At 33.5% G+C, this 13574-nt stretch overlaps 1 protein-coding gene across 4 annotated transcripts in view; it reads right to left on the bottom strand.

The window, feature by feature from the left end:
* Positions 1 to 4604: 4604 nt before the first annotated feature.
* The window catches only part of SLC16A7 (solute carrier family 16 member 7), an 88512-nt gene continuing 79542 nt past the window's right edge, over positions 4605 to 13574 (bottom strand). For all 4 annotated transcript variants that reach the window (XM_051621320.1, XM_051621328.1, XM_051621338.1 and 1 more), the window contains exon 5: positions 4605 to 12120. In XM_051621320.1, coding sequence (XP_051477280.1) covers positions 11849 to 12120 — 272 coding nt within the window. In that variant the 3' untranslated portion in view covers positions 4605 to 11848. The remainder of the gene's footprint in view (positions 12121 to 13574) is intronic.

Below are 13574 nucleotides of genomic sequence, written 5' to 3' on the forward strand. Positions count from 1 at the left end.
ACAATATACATCAGCCACCCTCTGCCAGCTCTACTGGATCTCCAGCGTGCTCCTGCTGCTGTTGTTAAGGCAGAGTTAAAGAATGAGGTTTTTGTATTTTCACTTGAGTAATTTTAAGATGAAATCTTGCTTTAATAAAAGTGAGTGGAACCCAGAATTAAGACCACTTTGTGACACTGCTACTTGTGTGAAAAAAAGTATTGCTAAAAAAACTAACTCTCTTGGAAAATAATTGCTCCTTTGGGGTATTATTTCCCACTTTCCATTACTTTTCATATCCAAACTAAACTTCAATGCCTCTGGGTTTGAGGATAGGAAGATAAATATCTAGTTATGTGAGACAGTAATTTTCAATTGATTCAGACTACCTTTAGTACAACAATTCCACTGTCCAGGTAAACACAAAACAGCTGACTGTGGATTTTATTAATGATCAACAGTAAAACCTTTTATTTGCCGTGGACATCAACTAAGTGAAAAGACAGAGGAGATTAGCAATACCAATCTACTTTGTTTCAGTGTTTAAAAAGCTATGAATACTGTATTTTTTCAAACCAATGCATTTCTTATATTTCCCAAACACAATTCTCCAGGATTTTTCTGATGTGCAGCTATTAGCAATTTCTTTTATTGGTGCTCCTTCACTTTGCATGAAGTTGGAAGACATGCAGTACAGGTGCTAGTGTGCCACTATGCAAAAGGGAACAGAAGATTGCCAGTCTCTGAGGCAGTAAAAATTATTAGCAGGACATCAACTTATTCTGAAACCCCAACATCTTTAGAAATGGGAATCTTAGGTTCATGCACGTCAGGCAGAAGAAAGATCTGAATCTGTCTCTCTGTCTGATTAATATTGTGATCATTGCTGAATCCTGTTGTTTCATAAATGGTATCCAACTCTACCTTTATTTCCATTCAGAAGGTCCAAAGTGGAATAGAAAAGCTTTGTTTCATAATTAAGGCAAAGAAACATTTTATTTCCATGAGGGGAAAATAATCCCTTCATTTAAACCTCAACCATTTTCCCCCAATTATTCAGTTCAGTGATTTAACAGAATAATTACACTGCCTAAGTGCTACTCATCGATCATTCAGGTCAAACTGGAATTGCAGTTATTAATCAAAGTATATTATGATGGCTGGCAAAATGAATCCCTGTTCCTCCAAAACATACTCTTTGTCAGTGAAAACAGATATATATGTGTGATATTTCAGAAAATTTTGCTGTTTCTTTTAGTACCTAGTTACAGCTTTAGGGTTCTAAAGGACCATTTCTGAAAAAATTGCATGGAAAATACAAGCACATGTAAGCTATGGACATCTGAACCAGAATATGTGAAACAATACTCTTCTATTAGTATTTAGTTTAAACTGATTTAAACAGAAACTTGCTAGAGTTTTAAAATGTTTGAATGAAACATTTTCCTAAATACTTCCCATGGCTTTAGTTCTCAGAATTCAAATACCATATAAAGAGTTTTGTTAAATGCTTGTGTTTTTTGCTGGTCGCCATGAACTTTGAGGAGGGCAATAAAACCAAAATAGATTGTGGTGATTAACTTCTGCCTGTCTTAAATTAAGAAACAAGGAAAGTAACATTGGCAAGATTTCCTATCCCAATTTCATAGACATGAAAGGGTTCAAATAGATTGCGCACATCTGGGTTATGAAAAACGATATGAAGGGGAAGTAAGACCAAAAGGAAGTAGGCACCAAAACTCTTCTGCTGTCACAATAAATCTGCAACAATTTTACACAGAAAATATACATTGCTTAACTACAGTTATTCAATTTCCGGAGACAAAAAAAGATAATTAAATTCAGAAAAAAATTGACATATCAAAAGAAAGAAAATCCATAACTTTTGTAACAAAACAAAACAAAAAAAAACCCTTACATAGATACTGCTGCTCACAAGCATTGAAAGTAAAGATAGTTTTCAGATACTACAATCTGAGTCTATCTATAGTTGAATAATATGTGCAAAAAAATTAAGAAATCTACAAATGCTGAACAGTATCTCCTCCAGTCATGCATTTGAGTTCAGCTTTTCTTTATGGAGATGTGGCCGTTTCCAAGAAATTCCTCAGAGATGGTTATTATCACAAAAGATCTGAGAGTTTCCGTTTTTCAAAATGGTTGGAAGATTATTTATTTTCCCACCCACCCCCTCTTATTTTTTCTTTAACTTACTGTTGTTGTTCAGGTGCATGTTTGTGTTATGTTGTTTTTAAAGAAGATCCATGTCTTGCAGCTAACATATATGACTTTACTTAATGGCTGATTTTTCAACATGGTCAGTATGAGCAAAAATGTCAGAAGTGCCCATGAAAGAGACGAAGTAACTTGATTATCTTCCATGCCCATTTACACAAAATTTTAGCAAAATGAAAAAAAGAAAATAATTTAATGATAATATTAGTTTTTACAACTTCCTTTGCTTTCAGATATACTAATTTGAAATATTAATTTCATGTAATTCTCAAGTAATACTTGGAATCCGCAGTTCTAAAATTTTAAACTGAATTGAGGAAAGTATAGATTCAGATGTTTTAAAATCCATCTGCACTTATGGGCAAAATGTGGGTTAAATGTTCTTAAAATATCATTCTGCCTAAGTGTTTCTGGATTTCCTCTAGGTAAACAATCTTTTTATATATCTTGTGATAAAACAGTGGAACTGGGGATTAGCTGAAGAGTTCTTTTGTACAGAGAAGAGTAAAAGAGTGAGGTTTCATTCTAGTCACAGAAGCAGCAGAATCATGTCTTCATATCTCAGATTTGAGGTGAAAACATAATTACATTATACAATAGGCTCCTATAGAAAGTTTGCATGAGAAAAACAGGTGTTCCAAGGGGTGGATATATTCTGACTAAATATTTGTTACCTCATGGGATATACTTACAGTTTGGTGTCACCAGGCACTGGAAATCAAAAGTCAATGAAAACCGAACTAAGTCAACCACTAAATGTCAATCACAAATTAAATGCCTCTTATTGTTGCACTCTATATAGCACTTGTTTTTCTTTGACTTAAGATTCTAATTTTGTATTTAAATTATAAACTTGATATCTCTGATTGCTAGGGGCTTGTCCTATCTCAATTTAAGAAGACAAACTGAAGCATACTTTGCTATGTCAAATGCATGCACACCAGGGTGTATGAAGAGGAGGCATAAGGAAAAACAAGTGTTCACATACATACTATTAGGGATTTAATTATATTAGAAGTATGATAGTATATGTATATTATGTATTAGGAACTTTACTAAATTACTATGCCTTTAAGTCTTGAATAGAGGAACAAAATGTGGAAGTGATTACTGTTGAGCTGCAGTGGTAAATGGAACCTGTTAACTCAGTTTGGGAAAACCTGTTAACTTAAAGGACTCACTACGAGAATAAAATACTATTTGTGGGAAAGTATAGTAACAGCTGACTTTGGAGACAAAATACAGCTTAAGGTCTTCATCTGTCTTGCCATTTGCCACTATCAAAATAGAAACCCTCAGGGACAGGTATGATTTTTCTGAAATCAGTGTCTATTAATCAGCAATGTATTTTAGTCCAGCAACCAGATTCAGTGAAGCAACATACCTTTAGGCATGAAAGTGATAACCATGTCTTTGAGCAGGGTTTATTATTATATCTGGGTTATTGTGCCAAAGGAACATTTTTGCCACTATGGATTTTTTCATTTTATTTTTATTTTTTACTTGGTCAACGCCTGAAAATTGTTTATAAATATTACAAATATTCAAATATGCAAATATTATGAGGGGATAGAATCTAATAAATCTAAAAATACCCTGGTAGCTGAATCAACAGTTCCATATCAAGAAGAATACAGATAGCATATTAAAAATATATATTTTACAGTTATTAGAAATCTAAAAATAAAGACCATTTTCTTTCTTATACAGTCAGTTCTTTCTTATTAAATAGTTCACCTTTTGCAACTTTGTTTCCTAGTAGCTTATTTTGCTTCTGTGTAAAATGTGTGTAGGTAGGATGCAAAGGACGTTAGTAATTCTAATATTATCTCTAATACCTCCTTAATATCTCTAACTATAATTATCCAGTAACATCCTATATTTAAACAACATTTTGAGAGGGGTAAGCAATCATAACCTTAAATCAGTTGAAAAATGCATATCATTTGGGAGTGTTTAGAAAGATGAGAAGAAATAATTACCTACATCCACTATTTCAAGCCATATGGATAAAATTGTCTTTTGTATGAAAATGAGTATTAGCGATAACTGAATTATATTGCATGCACACAGAACAGAGAAAAACATCCCAATCAGAGGAACAGGGAAAAATCCTTGGTGCCCAGATGTTATTTGAGTAATCTATGAGATTAAATCATAATTATAGTAGAATTAGGAAAAGCAAGGGTCTGATAGCCCATTCTGCTGCTGGCAGTATTTTTCCTACACAGGAAATCTTCTGGTTCTGCTTCTGTGCGCAAGAATAAGTGATTTTGAGATCTTAGCTACACTTGAACAGTTAATCAATTAATATATCTATGAATATTTGCACAGTTTAAAAAAATAAATAACTTACAAGTAAAGAGTGTAAAAAAACAGCATTTACATCCTTTCAAAAACTTTACACAGAAATTTTATTTACTTTTAATTTCTTTATTATACATACTTTTCAATGTAATTTTCCATAAATATATATAGACAAACTTGACATATTTGACACTAGTACAAGCCTGGAATAGAAGTTAATGAGCATGTATGCATTTAAATACAATGTAATGTAGTGCATAAGCATTTTACAGGGTTAATGTACATTACGAACAATGAATTTTGTCAGGTCAAAAAAAGGATTTGGCACCTAGAGAGAGAATGTTATCATTCACCCAGGTCTCTTTGGAAAATAAATAGCACCTCTAGCTAAGAAATGATTGCAAAATAAAATAAAATAAAATAATAACAACAAAAAAAACAAACCCCAAAAGACAACCCACAACAACAAAAAAACCCAAAATGTAGGCAATATATTCAAGTAAAACCCGTACAGTATTGCAAAATAGAAAAAGGAAGAAAAAAGTTTGTTAGTCAACAACAATGGCTACTGCATGTTTAATTATTGCATAGCAATACCAAGTTTTGTTGGTAGACTGCAGATATGGTGAACTTTCCAAGTAGCCTACAGGTGAAAAATGCACCTATGTCACACTTCAGGAACTGTATTTATGTAAGTGCTTTATGTAGCACTCCAAAAAATCTCTCAATAACTTTCAGGTAGAACTTCTAAAGAGTCAGAGACAAACATAAACTTTTCACTGGCTTGCCTACTTGCAGACAAAATAAAAATACCAAAAACCTGGAAAAAGTATGAAAAATTGTCAGTGTTTCTAGAGCCTAGTGCTCTGGAGAGTTTCCCATAATAGTTTAATAGGAATATTGTTTGCAGGGCCTTCAGTATCCTCAGTCTCCATAATTTTTACAAGAATATCATGTCCCTCAAACCTCATGTGATCTTGTCATACATACTGCAATAAATGAAAACTCAGTCTACGTGTCGCAGTATGCTCAGAGATCCTGTGGTTAAAATTAACATGGCAAAACCCACCAACCAACCCCTCCACCAACAATGTAGGTTCTATAGTCCAACAGCTATGAAAATGCTCAGTGATTTAGGCCACTTTGAACTGAATCATGGTAGGAATACCAGTGTTATGTAATATTGATATTTTCTGAACAAATTTCTAAAATCAATTAAGCCAGCAGAAACAGAAAAATAATAAAATATACTCTTGTAGAAAATCTTTACATTTTTCTGTCTTTTGTTGAAGTGTTTTATCTGCTTACAAATATGCTTCATTTATCAGGCACAGTATGCAACTTACTGTGAGACATTATATATATTTTATATATACATAAATATATATAATATATATAAATTTGAGTTTTATATATAGGGCAATACATATGTACACACATATTCATTTGTATTTCCTTATATATAAATCTATATACACATTCCTGAAAGGCATAAACCATTTTCTCTGGAAAATAACAAAAATTAAGATTATAAACTGCTGAAGGAAGGCTTGAAAGGAAATAGATAATTTCCTTTGGGGTTAAAGGTATGTTTGGGTATTTATTTAAATATATTTTCTGTTTTATAATCTACATTCAGAGTTTATGTTTTACTTTTTTATTTACATAGGCTATTAAAATAATACATATTGTGCGTTAATTTAGGGATTTATTCATTAGGAATATTATGCAGGCACAGTTAAATTGGCCAGTTGCAATAAAACCTGCATTTGCTCTGTTACATTGGATCCTCTTGAGATCTATTTTGGAGAAAATAAGGCTGAAGCCTCCACTGAAGCCACATCACCTCTGATGTCTGATCAAGGTCTTTGACTTTGAAATGCTTCTTTCTCTTGGCTTCAGTGGGATTTTTACTAGATTCTAGAAGGCAAGAATTGTTTGGAGACTAAAAAGAAGAGTATCTTTGAAGCAACAATCATCATGTCTGGTTTTGTTAAGAGCATATCATTATTCCTCAGCCCCAGTATGACATTTTGTGACCATCTCTCTCAACTTCTCACAAAGGGGGATGGGGGACAGGCTAAAGTTTTGTGGGGTTGGCTTTGTTTTGTTTTGTTTTTTTAAGAATGCAAAATGTGACATATTTGGTAATACTTTTGAAAATTCTTTTGATGTATTACCTATGTAATATTAAATGAGGGCCAGGATCTCACAAAAAGAGCAGTAGACGTTTGCTATCTGAATAACACACTGAGTTCAGTGATGTAAAAAATATACCATTATGGGTTAAATCTTTAGATTTAATAAAGATATGCCAATTGATAGATGAATTTAGTCATAAAGATGCAACACCTTAAAAATAGAAATCTAAATAGTTTCAAATGTTGGGGAGATTTTGTGAGACTCTGTAGAGGTTTGATCATTATGCTTTTTGTTAACTGTATTTTTCCAGGGTTGTGCAAGTCTCTAAACTTCAATTGAGAGGTAGATGACAAGAAAAATTTGAACTGCAAAACAACAACATGCACAGTATGTTGAAATTACATAGAAATGCTTACACAAACTGTGATCAAAAAGGTGATAATACCTGAAAACATATTTTATATATCTATATATAAGCACAAATATCTGAAAAGCCCCCACCCAAAAAAAAAATCCCGAAAGCCTTCTTAAAATTGTTATGTCAGAAATTAGGTATTTAAAAATTCCCTTTATATTCCTCTCTGTGAATAGAAAAATAGTCATCTATAGAGAAGCTAACAAAAGTTGCCTTCATTTAATTTTGTTAATTCTCATTATCAGTCACAACATGCTCAACAATAAAAGTGGTCATGGCTTTGTTTAGTGAAGACTTGATGGATGCCCCAGACCTGGCTGTATGCGATATCAGTAGCTTATTATGTACCTGAATAATACTTCCCCACTAACATTCACAACCATCCAGACCTGAAATTAGCAAGTGAAAATGGTTTTTTTAGGCATTTGAGGAAAGTGAATGACAAGAAAGCATTCAAGAAAAATCACTGTATGTCAGGCCCAAATTCTTGGTGTTACATCAAAATGAAGAATGGAGTGAGGAGCCTTCAAGAGGAACAAGAGTTCTCTGGAAGGAACAATTACGTACACACTGTCAAAGGTTTTTTAAGCACACCGGATGCTGATATGCTAAAAGATTATTAAAATTCATGTGAATTTTGAATAATGATGTCAGTGAAATTGCTGCCATTGACTTCAATGGTACATAAAGTTGAACAACTTCTCCTAAGGACAGCATCATTAAAAAAAAAAAAAAAAAAACTACTTGAAGATAAAGTAAGACTTTACCTTACTCTGTCAAAACAGTTCACAAATCACACTCCTGAAATAAAAGGATTGTAGTCTGACTACTGTGCTGCAAGATTTCATGTAAAAAGATGCTTTTGTGAACTTAGTGGAAATACAGAACTGACAAAATCTGCAACCACAGTTTAATGGTGAGAGGAGGGAGGGGTGAACTTTTGATATGTTCTTAAAAAAGTACTAAGAATTATTGGTGAGAAGTCTTTATCTAGAGTTAGAAAGGGCAATACGGAAGAACCTTCCAGCTACCAGAGATTATAATTTCAAAAAACCCTAAAGAGATAAAAGCATCTTTCTACTGTGAAACCACTTGAAACTTAACCTTGATGTTAAATAGGAAAAATATTACACCCTTTCATATTAATTTTAAAAATTTGGCATTATTTTTCTTGTTTGATCAAATAACAGCAATTTGATAATTAGGATAAGTGATACTGTGGTCGAGAAAGGAAGAGGATGACATATAAATTAGTATAAATGAGATTAAGAGCAATTAAGGATTTGCAAGCACTGTCTGATAGAGCCTGCAGACTCCATAGTGCATAATTGATGCATCTGGTATATCTTGAAGTTTAAGAGTACATTCCTTGATTGTAGGGCTGGGGCACCTCTCTGTCCTGACCCAGCGGTGGTTCCTACTGGTGGCAAGGTATTTAAAAGGCATGAGGGGGATTTAGAGAGATAGAATATACCCAGGATTTATTCTGAAAGCAGAAATCTAATGATGAAATGATTTGCAGTAAAAATTACAGCTCAGTTCAAGTAAGAGTGATGTTCAGGGGTTTGAAGGCAAGTTATACTAATTTTACTACTTTGCTGTTCAGTATAGAATTGATTCAAGGCAATTTATTCTTATTATTACTTTTAGAAATAAGAGCTATCGATACAAGGCAATTGCCCCTTTAGGACCTGTTATTTGGAAGACAGAGTTTTTTAATTCCAGGCAGTTTTTGCATAGATACAGTTCCAATTTTCTTCATTTATCTCTGGATTTTAACTTCCTTAATATTGAGTAATATCAAGAGCATTCTGATGGTTTTGTTTTGTCTTGTTTTGTTGGGGTGTGTTTTTTTCTAGTATTATTAGGAAAAGTAATGAAAGAGGTGTAAGGAAATGCTTCCCTTGATTCTGTTCATACATTACATTGCTTCAGTTGCCTGCTACATTATTTTTACCCTATGGGATTAAAAAGTTAAACATTGGTGAGTGCAGGTAAAAAAGTTTGTTCGTTCATATTAATTTTGAATTGACCAGACATGAAAGAGAAGTAGCTCTGCAGAGGTTGTGTTTATATCAATTTTTATTTCCTCTGAGATAGTAACATAATTTTTGTTACTGATGCTCAAGGGTGTCTACAACTAGAGGAACTTGGTTTTTCCCTCATTTCCTATGCCATATTGCACAGTATTCTGTGATCCTGCATAGAACAGGTAAGTTGCCTGCATGTTTCCTGAGACCCTTTAAAAATAATCTTTCTTCTGAGTCCCTTATTTATTCAACAGCAATTTTCAAGAGACTTAAGTCAAAACTTGACACTTCTTGTCTTCTACTCTATATACTTAATCACATTATATTTTGCAAAGAGATAATAAGCACTTAGAATTTTGCCTCAGTATTTTTGGTTCAGTCCCTATATTCACCTCTTTTCAAATAATCTCTACCTTTCTACCACTTGTTGTTAAGAGCACAGTGATGTTTCTGATCACTAGTCTTTAGCTAAAATTTCAGTTAGTCTTTTGCAATTCAGTATTTATAATTGATGTTCCTTCACTGTGTGAAAGCTTCATGTCTATGAAACTCCTCACCTCTCTGACTCTGGGCACATAGGGCCTTCACAGATGCTGGAATTCACTCTGTATGTTTTCATAGCCAAGAACACAACAAAGCTTTGGTCTCATTTTGTGCTGGCAGGGCTATGTTTAGGAAGGAGGTGCAACGTATTTATTTATTCTTTGAACTTGGAGGCTGGGAGAGGAAGTGTAATTTTACTGGGACTACATCATTCTCCTTTACACAGTTCACTGCTCAAATCTGAGCATGTAACCTGTATTTTCTCCCAAAACTCTGAAACATAGATATTTTGTGCTGATTCACCTATAAGATTATAGGACTTATAGAAGGTGTTTGGTTTTCCTGCATATAATTAGGTAAAAAGTAGACTTTAATTTCTGTACCATGCTGCATGATACTTCACAATGCTTCTCCAAAACGGTGTTCAGATAATGGAAAAGTTCAGCATTACTATGGAAGTTCATAGTATATAAGATGGTAACCCAGCAAAACAGATGCAAGCACTACCAAAATTTTTAGAAGACTGAAAATAATAATAATATGTACACTATTCTTTCTTAAATGCACTCACGTATTTGTTAGATTTCACTTTTTTTTTTTTTCCTTCTCTTATTGGTGCTTTAAAGAATGTTTAACAAAGCTAGCTGTCTGTCCAATATATTTGCAACTTTTGAGATTTAAGAGGGCTAAAAAGAATTACATTCTTTCCATGAATTAAATGTATGTATATTCTGTATAAACAGCGCATCAATGTTTTATCAATCACACTCTTAATTTTCACAGTTTCTCAGGCATTTATTTGCATCTTGCCAAAATTAATAGCACCTTTCCTTACCTACAAATGGAGTAAATATTTTTTTACTTAATACCTTCAGAAGCTGGCACTTCTAGATTTCAAGTGCAGTGCTAATTTCTTTTAAGTAAAATTGTAGACCTACAATTTCTTTGCCTAAAGGAAGAGGAACAATTGTGTACATTTTAATTTATATAAATGTCTGTGTGAAATTGTAGACACAAGACCAAATACCCTACACAAAAATGATATATCAGTAGAAAGCTTCCAGGTTGGCACTGTCAGTGTGCCTTGCAGCATTTGTGTTCAAAACTGACACTACAGAAGAATAGCTCTTCATTAAGTACATGGGAAAGGTAGGTGAGAACTGGTATAAAGTTACCTGTCTGCAAAGACCTGAAGTTAGAACTTAAATCTCTCAATAGATCCATCAAACAATACTGACTTGCCAATAAACCCAAGCACCTACTTTGAAGTCATTGCCATGAAACTCAGCCAGGCCACAAAAGCCAAGGGTAAGTATCCTTTTAACATCAGCAGGTTCTGAATCTAGGCCCTTTAGGAAAAAGGCTTTACAGTCCAGTCCAGTTCCTCCCACCATAGAGGAATACATAACTGAACAAACTAACTGTCACTCTTGGTTTTAAACCTTTTTACATACAGACAAATTTTAGCTTAGTTTGAATTAGTGAGGTCTGAATGTACTTTGTGTTCTAATGTATATGTTGAAGTACAATGTAGTCAGCTACCACAGGAGGAAACAAATTCTGAAATACATTCTAATAAAGCTGTTTATTGTATTTTAGAGATGCAGCCCACCAACTGTTCATCTTCTAGCCTCAGCTTTTACATCAATATCATAATTTTTTATACAGACATAATGTATCTTTTTGATCTTGTGGGCATAAAAAAGAGAAAAAGTTTCAGTGTGCTTTACTCAGGTATTCTGCCTCTTTTAAAATCTTTGAGCTTATATTCTTTTTACTATTAGTAGTAAGTACAATTTGGGTAGATTATTTCAGCAAACTTTAACAATACTCTAAGGTGAACACAAAGTATCTTCCCAAATAAGAGTAAGAGATACGTTTGCATGAGATATAGTTTTAAAACAAAACTGTCATTGGAAGGCTTTATATATAGTCTGATTTACCTGACTCTTGATTGTCCAGAGTCATAGTTTGATGGAATCATTTGCATGGAGCAACTACCTCTGTAATCTCAATTTTGCATCACTGAAATAAATATACTGTAGATACTATTTTAACTTAGAGTCTTGCCGTGGGGCAAAAATCTGTTCCCATCCAATATTGTGACTGATCATTTTTACCTCAAAACTTGGCCTATGTCCTGTAGACATATTTCTAATGGAAGCTATAAATGTTGCCTTCTGAGCTATATTGCAGCTTAAATATTAGTTTCTCTTTCTGAAGGATCTTCAAGAGCTTTATCAGCTCTGCTGGCAGCATCTTCGTTCTCATTGTTTGTTAACGGTTCTGCTTCCTTTGAGTCAGCGTTCTTCAGAGCTTTCTGCTTCTCATCTTCTAGCTTCTTTTCTTTTGCCAAAAGCCTGTAGTTAATGGCATTGCCAATGAACAACCAGATACTGGCCACAGTCACAATCACTCCACAGACAAAATACATGTACTGATATTCACCGGTAACATCAACCAACCAACCTGAAATACAATGACAAGAAGAGAGAAAAAGAGCCTTTAGAATAGCATACTCAATACAACTCAGATCTTTCCCTAGGAGAAATACCTATATATTGCCTGGTTTTGAAGTAGGAGCAGAAAAGCATTTTCAATATGTTCAAAAAGTCTAACATATATATTGGAACTCTAACAAAACCTGTTTTAGTCAAGCTAGAAGCTGTCATTGGAATCACTGTCAATGATAAAATAGTGAAGAACCAAGTAAGTAAAGCTTAACGAATAATGACAGGCAGTTATTTAGTTCTTTCATTGTCTTATTATTTTATTCACCTCCTAATTTTGTTTCCTATTGTTTTGGAGTGACTGTCTGACACTCTCGGAGGCTGCATGCAGACAATAGGATGAAGAGGTATGTGCCGTTTTAGGCTGCTGTCACTGTGCATCAACTGCTTGTTTTTCAATTTTGCTTTCCTGTGACTGTTGAAAGAGATAGAAAGGCTTGCTCCTGCAACTATCATGCTCAACTCCTGAATGTTGAACTCTGAAGCCTCTACCTAAACATTACATCCACACTTCTGAGATTAAATTGGTCACGAGAAGGAAAATAAAATTGAACCGTTCTTCCATTTTATGAGCCATTCTTTCTAAATTTTCCCAGTTGTCTAATCAACATTTGTAGGTATCCAACCATTTAGCTCTGAACTCTGCTGTCATTGAAATGCACAGGATAACTTGTCCGCTTCAATTTAGTATGTATTTTGATGCTTTTACCGGGCTAAGCCATAATGCCAGCCTATTCACCTGATACATATTTACAAACTAGTAAATTATTTCAGTATTTTCTTTATTTCACAAGCCTCTTATTAAGGAAAACTCAAGTAGCACTGCAACTGTATCATTCACCCATTTGTGTAAATAGGACAATTTAGTGTTGTGGGGTTTTTTTTGATGAGCAGTCTCACAATACTGATTATTAAAAATTAAATTCTGCATTTAAATTACTTCAGTATAATATTTTAAAGGATATGAACTAGTCAAACTGGAATTTGGCTTTTCCATGTGCTCATCCCCATTGTTGTCTCTATTTAATAACAAAAATTTATTATTTATACAGTTATAGCACAAACATGGTTTTCAAAACTTCTGCAAAACTAATATACTGAAAAATAAAAAGTTGCATATGCTATTGCTCCATAAATATTAAATATCTTTAGAGTTAATATTAATATTGATTTCAGAACCTGAATGAAAAGGCTGGACTCCAGCAGCCTCAGTCCCCCACTAGGTGGCATAGGAAGAGTCTGTGTGAGAACATCTTTTGTTTGACCATTAGGAAAATGAATTTGTATGTTAAAAGATGAGGGAAATATGGAATATATTTAGGACTATTAAACTTTTAATTATACAAATATTATCGTACTAAAGTGAGTGGAATTGTTCTGGCATATTTAAAATTTCACTCAAAAATGCAATTT

Source organism: Apus apus, chromosome 1 (assembly GCF_020740795.1).
Source record: "Apus apus isolate bApuApu2 chromosome 1, bApuApu2.pri.cur, whole genome shotgun sequence".
In the NCBI taxonomy this organism is placed as follows: domain Eukaryota; kingdom Metazoa; phylum Chordata; class Aves; order Apodiformes; family Apodidae; genus Apus; species Apus apus.